The sequence below is a fragment of the Perca flavescens genome, chromosome 9 (assembly GCF_004354835.1).
Source record: "Perca flavescens isolate YP-PL-M2 chromosome 9, PFLA_1.0, whole genome shotgun sequence".
Classification (NCBI taxonomy): domain Eukaryota; kingdom Metazoa; phylum Chordata; class Actinopteri; order Perciformes; family Percidae; genus Perca; species Perca flavescens.
In genome coordinates, this window is record NC_041339.1 from 24,940,354 (window position 1) to 24,959,588 (window position 19,235).

Consider the following 19,235-nt stretch of genomic DNA (forward strand, 5'->3'; position numbering starts at 1 on the left):
CCCTATTTTTGGCAGCAATAGCCACGTCTGTCGCTGCACGAAATGTCTCCTCACAAAGGAGATAAGCGCACACTCTTGACGTTACGAACCAAAAACTGACTTCATTCTGGCAGAAGTTTTTCAAAAGATCAGTTTTCAGTGACCTAAAATGCAGTTTTCTTGTGGACAAAAGGCAAAAACTCTGGTGCTGGAAGACATCAAAGATTATTGTGTAGCTGCAATTTTAAGAAATGCGACTGTAGTGTTTCATCAAAACTGAAGTATGTCATTTAATCTGTAGCCATGGAAATACAGACGTCTAAGGCTGTTTAGTGAGTCTGAAGAACACCAAAGTTAATCTGTTCACAATAAAAACAGTTTGGCGTTTACTAAATTAAGGTGGTATGCCCACAATGTGTTCACTATCATTTGTAGCTGTGAACATCATCTTTGTCTGACTGCAGGATCATGTGATTCTGTGTGTGTGTTTTTGTTGTTTGTGTGAATAACACGTTTTCACTCGATGTACGCATATTTTGTTTTTGCCGTGTGTGTGTGTGTGTGTGTGTGTGTGTGTGTGTGTGTGTGTGTGTGTGTGTGTGTGTGTGTGTGTGTGTGTGTGTGTGTGTGTGTGTGTGTGTGTGTTTTGTGAGCGTGGCTCTCAGCTGGTCAGGACTCAGCGGGTGTAGAAAGAAGGAATGCAGCTTCTCCCTGAAGTCTATAATTTGCTGTCTGTCATCAAATCAGAGGAAAAAAAACAGCAACACTTGAGGTGTGTGTAAGAGAAGGAGAGGGTGCGAGGAGAAATTAGTCAAGAGGGTTGAGATGAAGAGTGGTAAAGTATAATGAAGAGAATAGAACAAGTTAAAGCTGCAAGTTAAAGCTGCAAGCAGGTGCGAGGGCCCTTGCACCTCCTTGCGCGTTGGGGTTACTGGCAGACGCCGCTCCATGCACCTATGTATTTGTGCGACGGTCGGACATCGCAAGCCGTCACCAATGAAAAAGGAACTCTCTGCTGAGTTCAATGATACCTCACACAATAGTCTACCTTAAATGGTTCAAAAGTCATCAAAGGGGGCGTGGTCTGAGTACATGGGCGTGGTTAAAGTAAAGGGCATGCCTCAGTATCACATGTGGACCACGCATACGTTTCATGTAAATCGGATGATGTTTGTCATATAAGGCTGATTTCCTGTTGGCAGTAGGGGGCACTATGACCAAAAGTCAATTTTTGATTATAGATGTCCTCAGGCCTAGACTATTGTCAATCGTGACACATTTAGTCCAAATTGGACAACATACACTCAAGTTACAACAACTTCATCAATCAATGCTCAAAATGGCCGCTACTAAAACACTCACACCGTTTGACGAAAACTCAAGCTTTTAATAACTTTTCACCTTTAATGTCTTAAGATGGCACAGACCAAATTTGAAGTTGATCGGATGAAATCTCTAGGAGTTTGTTAATGTACGGCATGTGGAAATGGCCCAAATCACAATTCCTGTTGCATTAAGGGTATGGCTCCAATGAGCTTTTTTGTACGTGTTGACATGCTACATATGTGTACCACGTTTCGTTAGTCTACGTTAAACGTACTGCAGGGGCTCAATTTCTTTAATTTTGTAGGGGGCGCTAATTAATTTGTCAGGAACAGAAGGAATAATAATTCCTTCAGTTTCAATAGGGCCTTCGCCACTGTCGGCGCTAAGGGCCCTAATAATAGATGCGGGAAGGAGGAGGGACTTGACTTTCGGGGGTTCGTTTTGTTTGTTCAATAATCTAATTAACTTTGCAACACATTGTGCAAATCAGTTTCATGAATAATGCTCTACAGAATGCTCTAGTGATGCGTGAAAATGCACTAGAATACGATTCGCCAGCCTTTCTGATCTGATTTCATACTTGTCAAAGCTCTAAAAATCTGCAGCATGTTTGAGTAAAACGCTTGTCATTACGTGTAGTTTCGTATTCTTTGCTATGTTACATTTTATGTCCCTATCAAAATATGAATGAATGAACTGCATAGTTCAAATTAGTAGAAAGAAAATATGGCGCTCTGTGTTTCTATGCGCCGATAATGATCATCACATCAAAACTTCCCCAGAAACGCATGTGCTCTTTGTTTTATCTATAAAGACACATATCTTAATTCTCATTTATATAAACCATATTGGAACTTTACTGGAACAAGTTAATTTGAATATGATAACTTGCAGCTTTTAGTAAAAAATTAGAGGAGAGAAACAACTTGACACAAACTCTACCTGTCTTTTAAAAAAAAAAAAAAAAGTAGCCGTGTAATCCACCCTACCTATTTGAAATGACACTAAAACACATCTGATCACGTGTAGAAGAAGAGTGCCGACAAGGAGCTAAAGTTGCATAAACTAAAGCCCGTTAAACAAACCATCTTGGACTCATGTTTGGAGTTTATATGCAATGGTTAGCTTGTATTTGATCCTAAACAAACTCAAGGTGCAGTAAACTACCTCCCTCTGGTTGCACCAAATTAAACCAAGGTGAGGTCACATCCTTAAAAACCTTCTTGTATAACTTGTGTATGATTGGCTCAGACACTGCAGCATCATGTTTACGGTGTTTTGACCTGAAAGTAGAAACTGACAAACACTGAGGAGAAACAGACCTGTGGCTGATAAGATACTGAGCAGAAACGTTACCAGTTAGAGAAGATACTTTTTTTTCTTTCCACTGCATATTTCAATTTATCCATTATCCATAATAACTCCATAATATAATCTGTGATAATAGATCCTGTCTGTCTGAATGTTGCGGTCTTTACTTTGACAATAAACGGTCTGTATGCTGCAGTCTGAGCTGACGGATGATGTGTGTGTTTAGGTTATCAGTAGTCAGTCAGCTAGAAGGACGACCGGCGTGTTGCAACAGCATGTGTTAGGAATGTGCCCAAGGCTGCTGGAAAACACATCTGTGTGTGTTTGAAACAAAATTAATGACTGCATGTATTTGAGGTTTGTGTGTGTGGGAGGTAAAAGTTACTGTATCTGACAGTCTTTGAAATATAAAAACAGTGTATCTATGTTGCACAAATCTTTCTCTCTGTTTTGAGAGTTGTTTTACGCCTGAAACACACCAGCTTTATACGGCCCACAGCAAAACCTCTAATTTACTCAGTAAACCCACACACCTGTGATAGTGAGGTTCGTGGTGACGCAGGTGGATGCACACCTTGTCACAGTTTACAGCAGCGTTCTGTTGTCCAGAGTCGAGGCTTTTTCATACTTGCTCTCTTCTCTAACTTCTCTAACTTCTTCTCGTCACGTGATAGCACATCTTCTCTGGTCTTGTAGATGTTTCTTTTTGTCCAACGTTGAGATGAAAAGATACTTGGATTTCTGCAAGAGATAGAAAAATATCTTTTTTTTTTCTTCCAGTTTGGGATCAATAAAGTCAATCCATCTACCTATTAAAGAAACTCTAGTGCACAACAGCTGGAAAGATTGAAGCCTTGCCTAACAACCCAATTGATTAAAAGACTCCAAATTAAGGGCAGAACTCTAGACTCACTGTGTGGTATTTACATATAGATGACAAATTGTGACAGATGTTTTACACATAATCTTCAACTTCAAATATATTTGTGTCCCCAATGGGTGATTGGGTTTGCAGCAGGTATTCACTTGTCTGTATAATATGGTTATAATGCTGTACAGTGCTGATGTGTGAAATCTAATGGTGGATGTCTCTTTCTCTCTCAGGGCTGAGTGGAGCAGGAAAGAGGGAACCAGCCTGAACTTCAGCTACATGAATCGCTCAATGAGCGGCTGAGAGGTAAACTTTTCAACACCACAGCATTCATTTTACAGTTTTAAAGTTACAATCTGTCATATTTAAGTTAACGTTTCCTTCTTTTCTCTGTACTTGGTATAGAATTGGACAGAGAGTGTCCAGTTTAATGCCATTTTCCCCTTGCTGTGAGGAACTCTCTCTGCTTTTTTTCCTGAAGCATAGGAAGTGTTTTCCATGTCCTGTCTGTTTGGAACAACCAGAAGAAAAACAATGTTAATATGGCTGAACAAAGAAAAGACCTAAACTTCTGTTGATTCTATTGAGACATTTTGAACAGATCGTGTTTGTCTTTTAAAGATAACGATTAACAGAAAAAAGACCGCTTCATTCCCAGTCAGATGTTTATTTATTGCTTCCTACTACTAAAAATGTAAAAGTTGACTTTTAATGCGAGAGTAGTCTCATCATTTTTAATATTTTACATTGTTGTTGTTTGGCAATGATGTTTTACAATGTAGTAAGTCCCCTTAAGAGTTCATTTGTCTCATGCATCTGAATAAATAGACACTGCCAAGGAAATTATACATTTGCCAGTGCAGCAGTATGTACTGTATGTCAGGTTTCAATAGTCTTGTGGTGAGCAGAATCCTGTGGTTTCTCAGTAGAGTTGGATGGTGCGATACTGTCATTAATGAAGCAGCTGTCTTGTGTTATTTGGACCCCGTTCAGCTTTTTCTTGTTGACTTTCTTCTGAGGTGTTTCCCCTGACGGCCAACTTCACTGTGTGCCAGGAGTTTCTGTACACATTCACACTAAAACGTACATTTGAATTTTAGGCATGTATCTTGAACTCTTAGTGACTTTGCGCACATGCACACTTTGCGGAAAAGATGATGTCAGGCCAGCATTAGTCAACACCTATGAAGAGAAAAAGCAAACAATCCATTTAACAAAACCACTTTATCTCTGAAAGAAAGGAATTCACCTTCTTTTGAATTCAGTCACACGTGTTAACGAGCCAAAAGAAAACGCATAAACTTCTTTAGATGTTTCTGCACTTAATAGTATGTTTACAACTCCCATAAAGAAGCATATTTCCACCATTAAAGTGAGCGCAAGAAGCCACTTATTTGTTGTGTGTCTCATTTTAACAAAGACATGTTTATGGGAACATTTAGAGAATGTGATTTTGTTGCCTACAAAATAAATCAGTTCTATAAAATCAAAGCACACTTTCAACTAAACAAACTAATGTGCAGAGATTTTAGAAAGGACCTGCTTTTCCTTCCTCTTGGTCTTAAGTACATCCATGACAAATACATTTGTGTCACTGTTCTTTTTTAGCCACGTGTTGATTTGAAGCTGCGTGTGCTGAAAGGTCCCAGTCCTGAAAAATGACTCAGTCTGTGCAAGTTAACCCAAAGCTGCCTGGTAAGAAACTGCATGAAGATGTTCTTGTTTTGTTTTTTTGTATTTCCACCTCATATCCCAATTTCTATTATGACTGTGAACATGAGGTTTGGGTGTTGCAGTGTGCTGTTTGATTTATATTGATGTTGCACATTGTAACTTTTTAGTGTATTGACTATATTGTAATTGGTATACTGTGTCAACAAGTTATACTGGTTATTATTAAAACATGAGTACCATTATCAATGCAAGCTAGTATACATAGATTTAAACAATGCCGGATTTTGGGCATTGTGTTTTATGAGATAGGAAATACTTTTAACACTTTTTTTTTTAGAACTCAAGGACCCACAATGCGTTGAAGGTGAAAAACAGTGAATGTAAACATAATTTGTTTTTTTACAATGAAGCTGCATAGGCCATAGTTAAGTATGAAACCATATTGTCTGGTCACATGTCCTCTTCCCTTCAGATCTGGGCTCTCCATTTATCTACTCCAGTCAGGAGGAGGCTGACCAGCCAGGCTCCTACTCCGTCCAGACTCCGTATGGTTTCCAGCTGGATCTGGACTTCCTTAAATATGTAGAAGAGATAGAAAGTGGACACAATCTCCGTCGGGCACAAGTCGGCTCCCGCCGCTCTGGCCGAGGGCCCAAACTCTCACAGAGGAGTGTCGGGGGACGTACCAGTGGCTGGACATCCACAGAGTCTCTGGCGTCCCCGGCCAGTGAGGATGGCAGAGCTCCTCCGCCGCCGCCACCGCGCCACCGCCTTGGGTCAGCACCCTGCGAAACGCTCTCTCTTTCCCCTGTGACCCTGCTCAGTGTTCCCCCTCTGTCTGCCGGAGCCAAAGTGCCACCTCCTCCACCGCAGCGCAACCCTAGAGTGGAGCGGACTCTTCTGGAAACCAGCCAGCGACTACAACAGGAACAAACCCACCAGCACCAGAACGGTGGGCGCTTCCAGCTCGCAGATCCTCCCAAACATCTCTTACCCTCTCCATCCACTCAGCCTCTGCAAAGTAGCTGGACTAAACCTAGTCCTCAGACCTCTGGGCGAAGCACTCCAGCTGCTGGTACCACAACGACTCCAATCGCACCCAGCCACCTGCAAACAGTCAGAGAGCAGATGGCTATAGCCTTGAAACAGCTGAAGGAGATGGAAGAGAGGGTAAAGGGTGTTCCTGCACTTGAGAAAGAGGTGGCCAAGCTTCGTGCAGAGAAAGACATGCTCCTGTTAGCCCTGCAAGAGAAGAAAGTAGCCATGGAGGTGGCCCAACAGAAACAACAGTCCACAGAGTCTTCAACCCAAACCACAGAGATCCTTCAAACTGACCACAGTATCCACAGTCGATTGACTGCACCAACCTCACCTGGGCATAAAGGCTTGGGAAAATCTGGTGAGCTGAAAAGGCTGACAGAGAAATTTGAGGGTAAAGAAGAGAAATCTACAGAACCTTTATCAAAGGTTTTAGTAAAAGCTCCAGAAAAAGGGTCTGTTACTGAGAAGAAAGCAGTGGCTGTTGGGGGCGACATGCCAATGGACTCTGTTGTTTTCTACTACAGCCAGGGTGTGAAAGATGCTTCTGAGGGCACAGAGGTAAATGTTTATGAGAAAGGCATAGGAACTGAGGCTCCTGTGTTTCATGAGGAGGGAGTACAGGCCAGTGTGGAGACAGAAGAGGCTGAGGTTTGGGTTATGGAGTCACTACTTGGGGTGACCAGCGAAGCACAGCGGGAGATCGACACCTTACAAGACACCATTAAATTCCAGCAGGAGTCCATTGTGGCTCTAGAGGACCGTTTGAGCGTGGCCAACAAAGACATGGGGATCCTTAAAGCCCAGATGGAAGAGAAAACCTCCAAAGTCACGTTTGAGAAGGGGGTTCTTGCAAAACCGGATGTGACGAATGTCCAGGTAGAGACGTTGACTGCTGCATTAAAACACGCTGCAGTTTTGTGCCGTCCTGAGGTGAACGATGCATGTGTGGGTGAGAACTTAACAGTGAATCAGATTGAACAATTCACCCAGACTGATGATGTAGTGGAAACGGCAGAACCAGCTTCTGTTGCACTGGTCAGCACTGGGTGCCAATGGGAGAACTTGTTTGAGGAGCAAAAAGTTACAGTCCCAAAGAAGAGACAGTTGACCATTGCTGAATATAAGGTGTCCCCATTGGAAGAGGTAGTAAGTATGGCGGAGAAGAAAGAGGAAGACCAAGGAGAGAAGACTGTAGCCAGCAACACCAGGACAGGTAAATACTTGTAAATGTAGAATTATTTGTTTTTATAACATTGGTGCAAAAAATATAACACATCATCATCACAAGTGGTGTATCATGGATAGACTATACACAAGTTCATAATCTTTTCATTTCAAATAAGTTCCCTGGAAAGTCTAAATAAGTATAACTACAGACTATGTAATCTGGTACTAATTTAAAGGGAAAATATAAATTTGCCAAGAACTGTCTCATTTTAAAACCAAGTAAGTAATTATTCATGTTTTAGTGGACACTTACTGTATATTCTGAATTGTGTTTGCCTGAAGGCAATTTCAAATTTTTGCACAACAAGCTGACCTGTTCAGACTGACACTAGTAATTAATTAGGAGTGTACCAATCAGTCTTTTTTTCAAAAAGAAATAGTTACAAATTACATCATTCTGTCCATGAAACATGTTAGAAATAATTCAGAAATTACAGAAAAAAAGCATTACCCACTCTAATATGAAATAGATTTACTGAAAAATGAACACAAAATTGGCAAATTGATTTTAAAAGCAGTTTTACTAGAAAGACAAAAATGAGGTAATCTAAAGAAGTGGATTTATCCTCCAGCGATAAACTTTTGACATAATTTTGTTTACATCATGTGTTATTTTGTTTCTCTTTGTTTGATCCATCTGCTTCCTTTATGGTTATAGGTATGCTCAAATCAATCATGAAGAGGAAGGATGGGAGTAACTCAGGCGAGAATCGCACTGCTGGCAAGAAGAGCCTGCAGTTTGTTGGCATTCTGAATGGAGGGTGGGTAACATGAAGCCCTATTTTATTTTTTACCACAGTAAAAATAAAATAGTTCCACAGTAAAAATAAAAAGGGGCGGCAGATGGTCTAAAGGTTGGAAATAACACGTTGACCAGGTCACAGGTTTGACAAATAAACAAAACCCTTTTCCCTTACCAATTGTGTTACTTTCCAAAAAAACAGCTAGCAGTGTTGCTCTGTATTCCAGCAAATATTTGTGTCTCTTAGGTATGAATCTACATCCAGTGAAGAAGAGGAGGAAGAAGAGGAGGAAGATGGGAGTTCCTCTGGAGAAAGTGGAGAAGGTGAGTGCTTGGACAGCACAGAGGAGGATGAGGCGACTCTTGAGGACGAAACATCAGAGGAGGAAAGAAACGTCAACATGGACGAGAGTGACACTGATGAGGAAACCCTGAGAGCCACAAATTATTCATCTGATGCTGTGAAAGAGAAGTATGTTGTTACTTTTGTATTTTGCATGTTGCTATATTGATTTAATGCAGTTTCAGATCTCCTAGCCTACAGAAAATGGGTTAATATAGTTTCCTGATTAAAATGTAGTTCTGTCAAGTGCTAATGTTAAGGCTACTAAATCATGTTGGATGACAAACAGCAAGTCTTCTAATTTAAATAAACCGATATTGTATAATCACATGTATAGTAAAATCCACATACAATTGTGATGCAGAGAAAGATAAACTATGTACAGAAAGCAGTAAATTGTTTTGTTTCAACTTCAGACATTTTTGTTACAGGTTTGAGCTGAGCTCAAAAATGCGTGAAGCGTGCCTCATTCTGAAGAACCACCTGAACGATGACATTAAAACACTGAAGAGTAAGGAAGTGGTGCGTTCCTGCATGCTTCTTAAAACCATTTAATCACTGAGTTACACATTTAACTTCACCAGTGCATTGTTGAAATAATGCTAAATGGTAATTACTTAAAGTTGATGAAAGCTGTGAGACTTATTTTATTTTTTAGGGATATTTACGGCAATATCAAACATCATAAACAATAGGAGAGGAGAGTAGACTGAGAAAAGGTCAAGTACCTCAAATGTGTACAGTACTGCGTCCGCGTCGTTTAAATAGAAAATGCTCCTGCGCCCATCTTTGCGCCCATAGGCGTGCTGGTCTTACAGGGAGGTGTGTTCAGGTGAATGCCTGCCGTATTGCTATCTTGAGGCAGCGCGAAGTGATCGCGCCATTGACCAACAAACACCCTGGTGTAAAGTCAATAGCGCAGCATTTCATTTTTATTTTAACAGCAAATTAGTAAAATGCGCCTAGATTTATGCACAGCGCGCGCACACTATGCTTGTTACACACACACAAAAATATTACGGTGCAAATCCGCCATCATAATAGCAATGCGCCAAGGTAAAAACGTGCCTGGCTTTTAAAGGGAATGGGAGATGACACTCTGATTGGTTTATTGCATGTTACGCCCAAAACACACCTACGAATAAATGAAGACACTAAGTAAAACCATTTTGAACCATGCGCCCGGCTCACTGACCCTTTTTTCCGCTGTCAAACCAGTAAAAGTGGATTTGGACACGCCCTAAACGCACCTGTGCCAGGTGCTTCACGCTGTGCGCTTATCGTTAAAATAGGGCCCTAAATATCACTTCCCATTCTCACCTTTAGCTCTCCAGCACCCACACAGTCCAGCTAGAATGGTTCCGTATCTCCAGCGCCAAGATGGCTCAGCCTTCGCGGGTCTCAGACTACTTGATGGCGTTCTCTGAGGTGTCGTCAGTGCTGCTGGAGCACGTAGTCAACATGACCGACGGCAATGGCAACACAGCTCTCCACTACAGTGTGTCACACTCCAACTTCGGTGTGGTGGGGTTGCTGTTGGACACAGGTCAGTGACCTTCTGAGAATGATCCACATTACACTATGAAATGTTACCGCACAGGCTACAAAGATAATCCAGTTAATAATCCAACCAATTATTCGAGAAAGGTCCTACTGCGGACCTTACATCTGTGAGCCATGGGAAATGAGTAGGAGTCCCCATATGTGAGCTCTGTAACTTCTAGTGTCTTTATTCATTTTTACCAGATCTAAAAACTTTCTCTGCTCAGGACTTTAAATAGTGGTAATGTAATGTTTATTGCTAGCTAAATATTCTTTCTTGTAGTGTGTTCAGTTTACAATAAATACTATGCTAAATTACCTGAAAAAAATACAACCTGGTTGATGTTACATAAGGTAATATGTATGTAATATATAATAGGTTAGAATCTGTCTTATGGAACAAAACTGACTGTTTAACATTAGTTACCTAGTGCACCTAATAAACAGGTAACTGATAATCTGTGTTCTGTATATCTGTGCACTTGCGTATATGCTTAAATACACGTTCGTTAAAAAACATGTGCTCCTTCAGGTGTGTGCAGTGTGGATAAGCAGAACAAGGCGGGCTACACAGCCATCATGCTGGCTGCTCTCTCAACTGTGAAGGTGGAGTTGGACATGGCTGTGGTCAAGAGGCTCTTCAGTCAGGGGAATGTCAATGCCAAGGCCAGCCAGGCAAGTCATGTCATCATCAGTTTATCACAGTTGAGGAGTAAACAACACATGAGAGTTGTGTATAGTACTGTGAAGTTCTGCTTGTAGCCACCTCCCTCCTTCCATGTTCCCACAGTCATTTTACTGCAGTCATTCCTCTCATGTATGTGTCGTGAATGAAGTTCACTTGTAACGGCTGAAAGAATCACTTGTGACTCAAATATTTTCAAAGATACAGTTCTCTATTTAAAAAGGGGTCACCTGACAATGTAAATGACCAATATGTGCCAAAAGAAAGAACACAAAGACTTAACTGTGAGTCTATAGTCGGTTTTAACATCCAAAGCATTTTATCACTAAAAAGAGTCAATCCTGGCTCAGCTGGCTTTGTTAAATGGATTTAATCTGATTTAAACTGTTAATGTGAAAACATTCAATAAAAAAAAACCAAACATAGGATAAATTATAGATATTACAGCCAAAAAGAGTGTAAGTGAGGTTCGAGTCTTCACCTCACTAATTTGGTACTAGCATTATTACTAGTAGCATTGAATAGAGCAAGTTTTTACAGCATTCCTTTGCTAAATCTAAACAACACACACTCAAGAAGTTAAGCTTAGTTAAAACAAAGTAGTTTTGAGTCAATATCTACTTGATTCCTACTTACTTTTTTGAGTAAAGGTAAAGAAAACGGACAAGCTGTCTTTGTTCTCCGTTTACGTCAATGGGGGAAGTGTTAAAAGAGCTTTTTTTGTGTTGTAATGAAGTACTACATTCAGAGCCAGATGAGTAATTGGTTATAGGTTAGAGAAATGTGTAGCGTAACTTGACACATTTGTGAGAATCTATTGACTTTTATTTTTTTTTTTTTTAAAGTGGTTTTATCTCTTTGCTTTGTGTGGTTGTGTAGTGTCTGTGTTTGGACACGGCGCATGACAGGCTCTCACACTGCCAAGTCATAGGACTCTGGATTTATAGCCAGTGATGCTATAAATTCAATTACTGGCGCTGGTTATTGTTGCTGTGGTGAACAAAACATGCAAGGCATGCAATGCCATGCAGTTTATAGCATTAGGAATTTAAGTCATACTATTTTGTGTTGTATTTTAAGTTCAGCTTAGTGACTAAAATTTTCAACAGTGTAAATGAAAACTGCCAGCACTAAAAAATGTCTGGTAGTACTGAAAAACAGAAAAGGCATGTGTGCTAGGCAAACTTTATAGATTAATATATAAATAATACCTTTTGCAGTTTTATCTTTAGTTAAAGTCATCAATTTCCTCATTCACATTGTTTCAGATAGTGGAATAGGATTGCTACCAGTAAGTCATTGTTGCTATCGCCTTTTTGTTTTGGCAATATTTCTCAAGCTGTAAATAGTGTTAAATTTTTTCATCACTTAATACAATGGGCTAAGCAATATGACAAGCTCTCAAAAATATGTATGTATTCTCTTAGAAAGAAATTACTTAAAGAATTATTCTTTACTTTTGCAGGCGGGCCAGACAGCGTTGATGCTAGCCGTTAGCCATGGTCGGCAGGAGATGGTGCGTGCGCTGCTGGAGTGTGGCGCTGACGTGAACGTGCAGGATGACGAAGGCTCCACAGCTTTGATGTGTGCCAGCGAACATGGCCGCGCTGAGATTGTCAAACTTCTCCTGGAACAGCCTGGTTGCGATATATCCATTGTTGATAACGTAAGGCATTTACATTTAGCTAATGCACTCATTCAGTAACTTACCCTGAGCTTACAGATGAAGTTAACTGTTGGATCTCTGACTGCTGAAAACATCTGAGCATTTTCTCGTCTGGGATTCAGCTTAATCCATGCTCAGGAAACGGCTCCTCATGGGAAATTGGTCTCTGCAGTTTCCTCTCGTTGTCACCTCTTTATCTGCTTCTCTTCTTTTGCGTTTTGTCTTGGTTAGCAAGATAGGCTGAGAGCTAAGAGCAGAGTTTCATCTGCCTTCCCCTGCAATCAGTGCTGTTTACTGGAAACACAATCACTGAGCTACTCATAATCCCCTGGGGGATCAATTAAAAAGCCACAACTTCTCTGTTCACAACCGCAGACTTACAGATTTCAGACACAATGCCCTGCAGGCTCTTGCACAAGTCCTCTGCATACTTCACCATATGACCCATCCACAAGTCAGCAGCTACTGTTCATTTCCTAAAAAGAAAAAAAAAAGTGGAAAAACTTGTCCATCAATCATTTTGTCAGCCAATTGACTTATATTATGTACAAAACTTTAAAATGTATGACATTGTTGTAGTTTTAGTGCATCAGTTTTTCAGTGGGAACATTTTAATTTTTCTCAAATAGCAGAAATCTTATCCTGGAACAAAACTCTTCTCATGGCTGCTTGTGACATTAATCGCTTCGTTTTTTGTTCATCTGCACAGCCGTGTGTTTTAAAGTGATTTTACAGAGGATTGGTCTGGATGCTTGAAGAGGGGCCAGGCAGACAGATATTTGAGCATTCACATCTGTGCCATGAATAAGCTGGCCGTTCAGTGCAGGCAGCTCCTGGATTGTGTTTCAGTGCAGCACAGCTGGACCAAGAGGTGGGGAGGGGGGTGGAAAACATTTGGAAAAGCCCCTACCTCCACTGTGAAAACACAGAACAGCATGCCAAACCATGACTGTAAGACACAGTGGCGTTATATGTACAAAATGGTGCAATATTTTTAACTAGAGGTGTAAGGGTACGCAATTTATGGTTCGGTACTCTATGTTGAACTATGAATGAAATAACTTTAGTTGATTTAACTTAATACCGTATAATTAGGAATACGTCTTTGATGTGTGGAACATAAATGTCAACCTGTGGATTTTGTGTACCTTTACACCTGCAATATCAACCAGAGCAATTTACACGAATTGCAGAAGAATAAGTCAAGTTAATTTTAAGCTGTAGAATAATATTACATTTCTGGTTTAACATTACATAACGGCTATATTACTCTTTACTAAATGTGTTATACGGTCAAAATCACAGGATCTCCCTTACTGTAGATTTATGTCCTGCTTGACATGTTTGATGTAATAGCAGTGAAAGCACAACTACAAAAACAAAGAGGCTAAGGATGCAGGGCGGATGAATGTCCTGGTAGTTTACTGGCAAATCAGGGATGCGTGATAGTGACTTAACTGATGGGAATGAATGAGTTGCCCTAACGTTGATCACAAGAGAGACGTAACACATCCAGACAGAGGCACAGTCTTGAAAAAGGAACAACCGTGTGTATTGTGGATCACTGTAAAGCTCTCTGATGTGAGCTCTTGTTTTTAAGGGTCAATAAACTCACTTTTACTCTCTCTGCCCTCCTACTGTATCGCTTTCTCCCTCTCTCCTCTGTCTGTAGGATGGCAGCAATGCTCTGTCCATCGCACTGGAGGCGTCTCACAACGACACAGCTGTGCTGCTCTACGCCCATATGAACTATGCTAAGACCCAGCCTGCTGTGGTGAGTCCTCCTTCCCACCCGCCTCCTCCTTAGTGGAGATGGGGTAGTCACACTTGTAAAAGCACAAATGTACAGTAAGTTGCAGACTTAAGTAGAGTTCAAAATGTAGCAAAGTCACCTTTTAATTTGATTGTAGACTTTGTTCCGTTTCCTGGAAAGAAGGAAAAAGAATAAATAACATTTGGAGTCAAGAGTTAACTTGTTAGTTGGTGGTGGTTCATTTTTTTTTGGTTCACAGGCTGAAAGGTTTGAGAGCCACCATCTTTTAAACTGCTGGGAAATCGCATGTAAGCAGGCTGAAGTCAACATAACTGTACACTGAGCAATGTCCGTTGTATTTAAAGTGGGTCAGATGAGTTCCTCTGCAACATCCAAGCTTAGGTTGGGTGTGGGCAGTACTGACTGAAGGAGCACGGTTGCCCCCTACAGGTGTTATCAAGCTCCTGTGGATTGTGTTTTTTATTAAAAGACACAATCCACAGAAACAGAATATTTGAATTATTACTACATAACTAAAACGTTTCCATTACATTTATCTAAACTTACATTGTAAATACAATTTTCAGTACACTTTGAAATTAACATACCAATAGCAGTCAACAATGAAGGAACCTTTCCTTTGAGATGTAATGGTTCTCAACCCTTCAAACTAACAAAAAATATAATGTCATTTTAAAGTTGACCATGTTCTTTACATTATGTCTTTCAGGGGAGTCCAAAGGCCCAGCCTAGGAGCCCCACAAGTCCCCACAAGTCCTGGCCTTCAGACTGAAGGATCATGGCTGTTGATGTAGATGGACAGATCAACAAACATAACTGGATCTGAGCTGTGAAAAGCTCCACTGGAATTTACTTAATTATATATGTATTTATATATTGCCATATGTCCTGCATTTATAAGTATTGTTAATATGAGAATATTATTTTTCCATAAAAGTCGTGAATGGTTATATAATATACTTGACTAATATGAGCTCCTAGCATGTCTAAATGAGGTCTTCAGCGCTTGTTTTTTTTTTTTTTGACAGATGAGACCTTTACATTTATTATTTGCACTCCACTAATATTTTTACTGTTACGGGCAACACACACCAGTGGGATATGATGCACTTAAATAAAATCTGCACCAATAACTTTTCTATGTCAGCCCACACACTGACATCACAATATGTGTCAAGAGACGTCACGGTTTATAATAAATCCTTTAGTAAAGCATCAATGCTGCAGAAAATGTATCATTATTAGCTCCCTGGTTTGGCACATCCTGGCTACTCCATCTTGACTACTTCTGTCTGCATATCCAGTGTGTACTTTAGATATAACACGATACAGCCGGTGTGTGTTGCCCTCTGGTCTTCTCTTTTTGTGCTGCCTTGGTTAACTGATCTGTGAACCTCTTCACCTTCATAGTCTGCACTAACTGTCTGTGCATTGTATGCTCATATATATACTGTATATTCATGTCTGAAATAAACATATTTACATAAACGTTGAACGAAAGTAATTGTGTCTGCATGCATTACTTTTTTTTTTTTAACTTAAACTGTTGTTTACACTGAGTGAAAGTGGAGTTCATAAGGAATATCTTAAACAGTGTTCTGAAATCTCTCTCTTCCAAAAGCCATGTTCTTATGCACTTTTTTACAATTTAGTTAGTTTGGGTTTTCTACATTTCCCTACTCTCTAGCTAGCTTGTGAATAATTAGCAATCTAAACTCAGTGTTTACCTAAAAACAATTTTTACCTAAACAATTACATTCCTATCTGGGCTGAACAGAGGGACAAATGAATCCTAAAGTCACAGCATCTTGAAACACAATTAGACAATTAATACAAAAGACATTTTATTTTGAAGATTGCAACGTCTTCAGAAAAATTCAAAATTGATAAACTAGTTATTCCAAGATTTTTTTAGTGGCTACGTAAACTCAAGGCAATACCATCTCAAAATGATACATCTTAACACAATAGACTGAGCAAGTGATGGGTTTGTGGTGTTACCAGTGCTGGAAAAAGTATTTATATTAAGTAGTTATCAAATAAATGTAGTGGAGTAAAGTACAATATTTGCCTACAAAATGTAGCGGAGTAGAACTATAAAGTAGCAGAACATGTAATTACTCAATTAAAGTACAAGTAACTCAGGGGGTGGGGGAGTTTGGAAGGAAATCAGTGCATCATTTGTGTTATTCTTTAAAGTGATGGTTCAGAGTAATTTCACCCTAGGGTCCTTTGCACCACGACCTCGAGCCAAACAACCCCACAGAAGCTTTTTCCACCTGGGTCGAACATTGGGCAAGTTAGCGTTATCAGCTGAATAGCTTAGTGCAGGCGCTAATGGATCCAAGAGTATATCTTGTACATTACCCCACTAATAATGCCCAAAATGATACCAAACTTCTACACTAGTACAAATAGGTTATGTACTCATAAAACAATGGATTGGAAAGTTTGTAAGTACACCAGGAGTTTATTTAAATAACACTTGCCTGCTGGCTTCTGCTCTCTGCTGCTACTGCTACTGGCAGTAAGACGAGTGCTTAGGGACGTCTACAAATTACAACACCGAAAAGATATTTTTCCATAAAAGTCGTGAATGGTTATATAATATACTTGACTAATATGAGCTCCTAGCATGTCTAAATGAGGTCTTCAGCGCTTGTTTTTTTTTTTTTTTTTTTTTTTGTGATAGATGAGACCTTTAAATTTATTATTTGCACTCCACTAATATTTTTACTGTTACGGGCAACACACACCAGTGGGATATGATGCACTTAAATAACAACAAAAATATTTATTCATTTAATTTATTTTTTAAAAGTGCTGTAGTACAACTAGCAAGAGACAAGTTATAATTCAGGTAAGTTTGGAGACACTACTTTATTTAATCATTAAAATAATACATATTTTTGTTGTATCTCTTTTCGGTGTTGTAATTTGTAGACGTCCCTAAGCACTCGTCTTACTGCCGGTAGCAGTAGCAGCAGAGAGCAGAAGCCAGCAGGCAAGTGTTATTTAAATAAACTTCTGGTGTACTTACAAACTTTCCAATCCATCGTTTTATGAGTACATAACCTATTTGTACTACTGTAGACGTTTGGTATCATTTTGGGCATTATTAGTGGGGTAATGTACAAGATACAGAATTGGACCCATTAGCGCCTGCACTAACCTATTCAGCTGATAATGCTAACTCGCCCAATGTTCGACCCAGGTGAAATAAGCTTCTGTGGGGTTGTTTGGCTCGAGGTCGTGGGGCAAAGGACCCTAGGGTGAAATTACTCCGAACCAACACTTTAACATATTCAATCTGCACATTTATACACATGGTTTGTTATCCCTACCTGATGCAAGTGCATTTATGCTGATAAATGTAGAGTATGGCTGGTACTGTACAATTGTAGTATATGAGGTAACATCATGGCATCATGTTAAGCAACTGTAATACAGTAATATAGTAAAATTTACATTTACATTTACACACCATTAAATGTGATTTTTTTTTCTGAGGTGGCTGTGTTGGCTCAGTGGGTAGAGCACATATACGGAGAGGTTTATTCCTTGATGCAGAGGTCCAGGGTTTGAATCCAACCTGTGACGGTTTCCTGCATGTCCTCCCCCTCTTTCTCCCTTTTCTCACCTAGCTCTCCTATCAAAAAATAATCGTACCACCGTATTGGGAACATTTACTCAACAGCTGTTAAAAAACAGCACTGCAGAGAGATAATAATGTAACCAAATCATCTGTCAACAAAATCTGTTATTATGAGATTACCAAAGACACAATCTGTTATAAATGTAGATGTGAAGTATAATCACTTTTCAAGTACAACATAACTCAGATAAGATATGGTATACTGCCATTACATACTAAACAGAAGATCCATTCATCCCCCAGTTGAAGATGACAGGATCTTTTGAGTTTAATGATGGGGAAAATAAATTAATTTCATCATCTACTTACCTCTATATTGTTTTCTGCAAATATCTTTTAGAAATGTTCAAGATCCAGATTAGATTTGAAATGAGGATGGAGCTTTACACATTATCTAAAAGTATCCTTTTGATAATGTGTTTGTGTTTCAGAATATTTTTCTAAACATTTGAACAGAAGAAAAATAGTAACGCTACAGCATGACCCCATCTAATCTGCATTGCCTAACAGACTTGCCAACATACAACAATTATGACCTAGATATTTAGGAGTTCCACACATTTTATGAAGGAAGTTATCATGCCTGATTTCTGATTTCAAGAGCCTAAGAGGATCACATAACCATATAGTAGATAGCAATAACTATAATGCAAATTTTTCTTTTACAGGAAAGCTGCAAATATCTACTACTGGGCTCCATAATATCACTTTTTGGAATGTGAAAGCCATTCAATTCTATTAAATATTGTCAAAAAAAAAAAAATGTACAAACTGATAATTAGCAGATAAATACATGATGATGAATGTGTTGGAAATGCACCACTAGAAGCCATGGCCTCAAAATAAAGAGATAGAAATACATGTAATAAGTTTATCTTAAGAATTAGCAACATAAACAGTATAAGACAGCTTAATAAGAAGATAATAATGTATGACAATATTATTCATAAAATATATAACAAATGCAGGGTATAGGGTAAAATAACATACACCAGCAGAGCAGAGTAATAGGCAGCATTCTTTAAAGAAAATGTCTTATTTGTTTGCTCACCAGTTACAATTTGTTTAATTATTAATGCATGGACCTACTGTAGTTTATTACAACAGAACCTGTAAGAAACAGAGCAAATTTTACTAAATAACAAAAAGATATTTCACAAACTGGATGCTCTGCAAATTGTGCAGAGAGAGAAAACCAAAATGCAGTGCAACAAAAACAACATGTATCTGTATTTCAGAAATATCAGAAATCAACAGAAGAGGAATCTGTTTTCTCCCTTTTGGTCCGTTTGTAACTGTACTGACTGGAATATCATGGAGGTAGTTGGGGTGGTGGGGGGGGCTGTGTCTGCTGTTTTGTCTATACAGTGCCGTAACATTTTTTTTAACCAGTTACTTC

The 19,235-nt window shown here is 39.4% G+C and overlaps 1 protein-coding gene across 1 annotated transcript in view; it reads left to right on the forward strand.

Annotated features, from left to right (window-relative positions):
* Positions 1 to 15,681, forward strand: part of kank3 (KN motif and ankyrin repeat domains 3) — a 28,881-nt gene extending 13,200 nt beyond the window's left edge. The window contains exons 2-12 of the mRNA XM_028587173.1: positions 3,721 to 3,793; positions 5,096 to 5,182; positions 5,634 to 7,415; positions 8,088 to 8,190; positions 8,419 to 8,643; positions 8,946 to 9,036; positions 9,841 to 10,060; positions 10,589 to 10,731; positions 12,207 to 12,407; positions 14,080 to 14,181; positions 14,891 to 15,681. Coding sequence (XP_028442974.1) covers positions 5,146 to 5,182; positions 5,634 to 7,415; positions 8,088 to 8,190; positions 8,419 to 8,643; positions 8,946 to 9,036; positions 9,841 to 10,060; positions 10,589 to 10,731; positions 12,207 to 12,407; positions 14,080 to 14,181; positions 14,891 to 14,953 — 2,967 coding nt within the window. The 5' untranslated portion in view covers positions 3,721 to 3,793; positions 5,096 to 5,145 and the 3' untranslated portion in view covers positions 14,954 to 15,681. The remainder of the gene's footprint in view (positions 1 to 3,720; positions 3,794 to 5,095; positions 5,183 to 5,633; positions 7,416 to 8,087; positions 8,191 to 8,418; positions 8,644 to 8,945; positions 9,037 to 9,840; positions 10,061 to 10,588; positions 10,732 to 12,206; positions 12,408 to 14,079; positions 14,182 to 14,890) is intronic.
* The last annotated feature ends 3,554 nt before the right edge of the window (positions 15,682 to 19,235 follow it).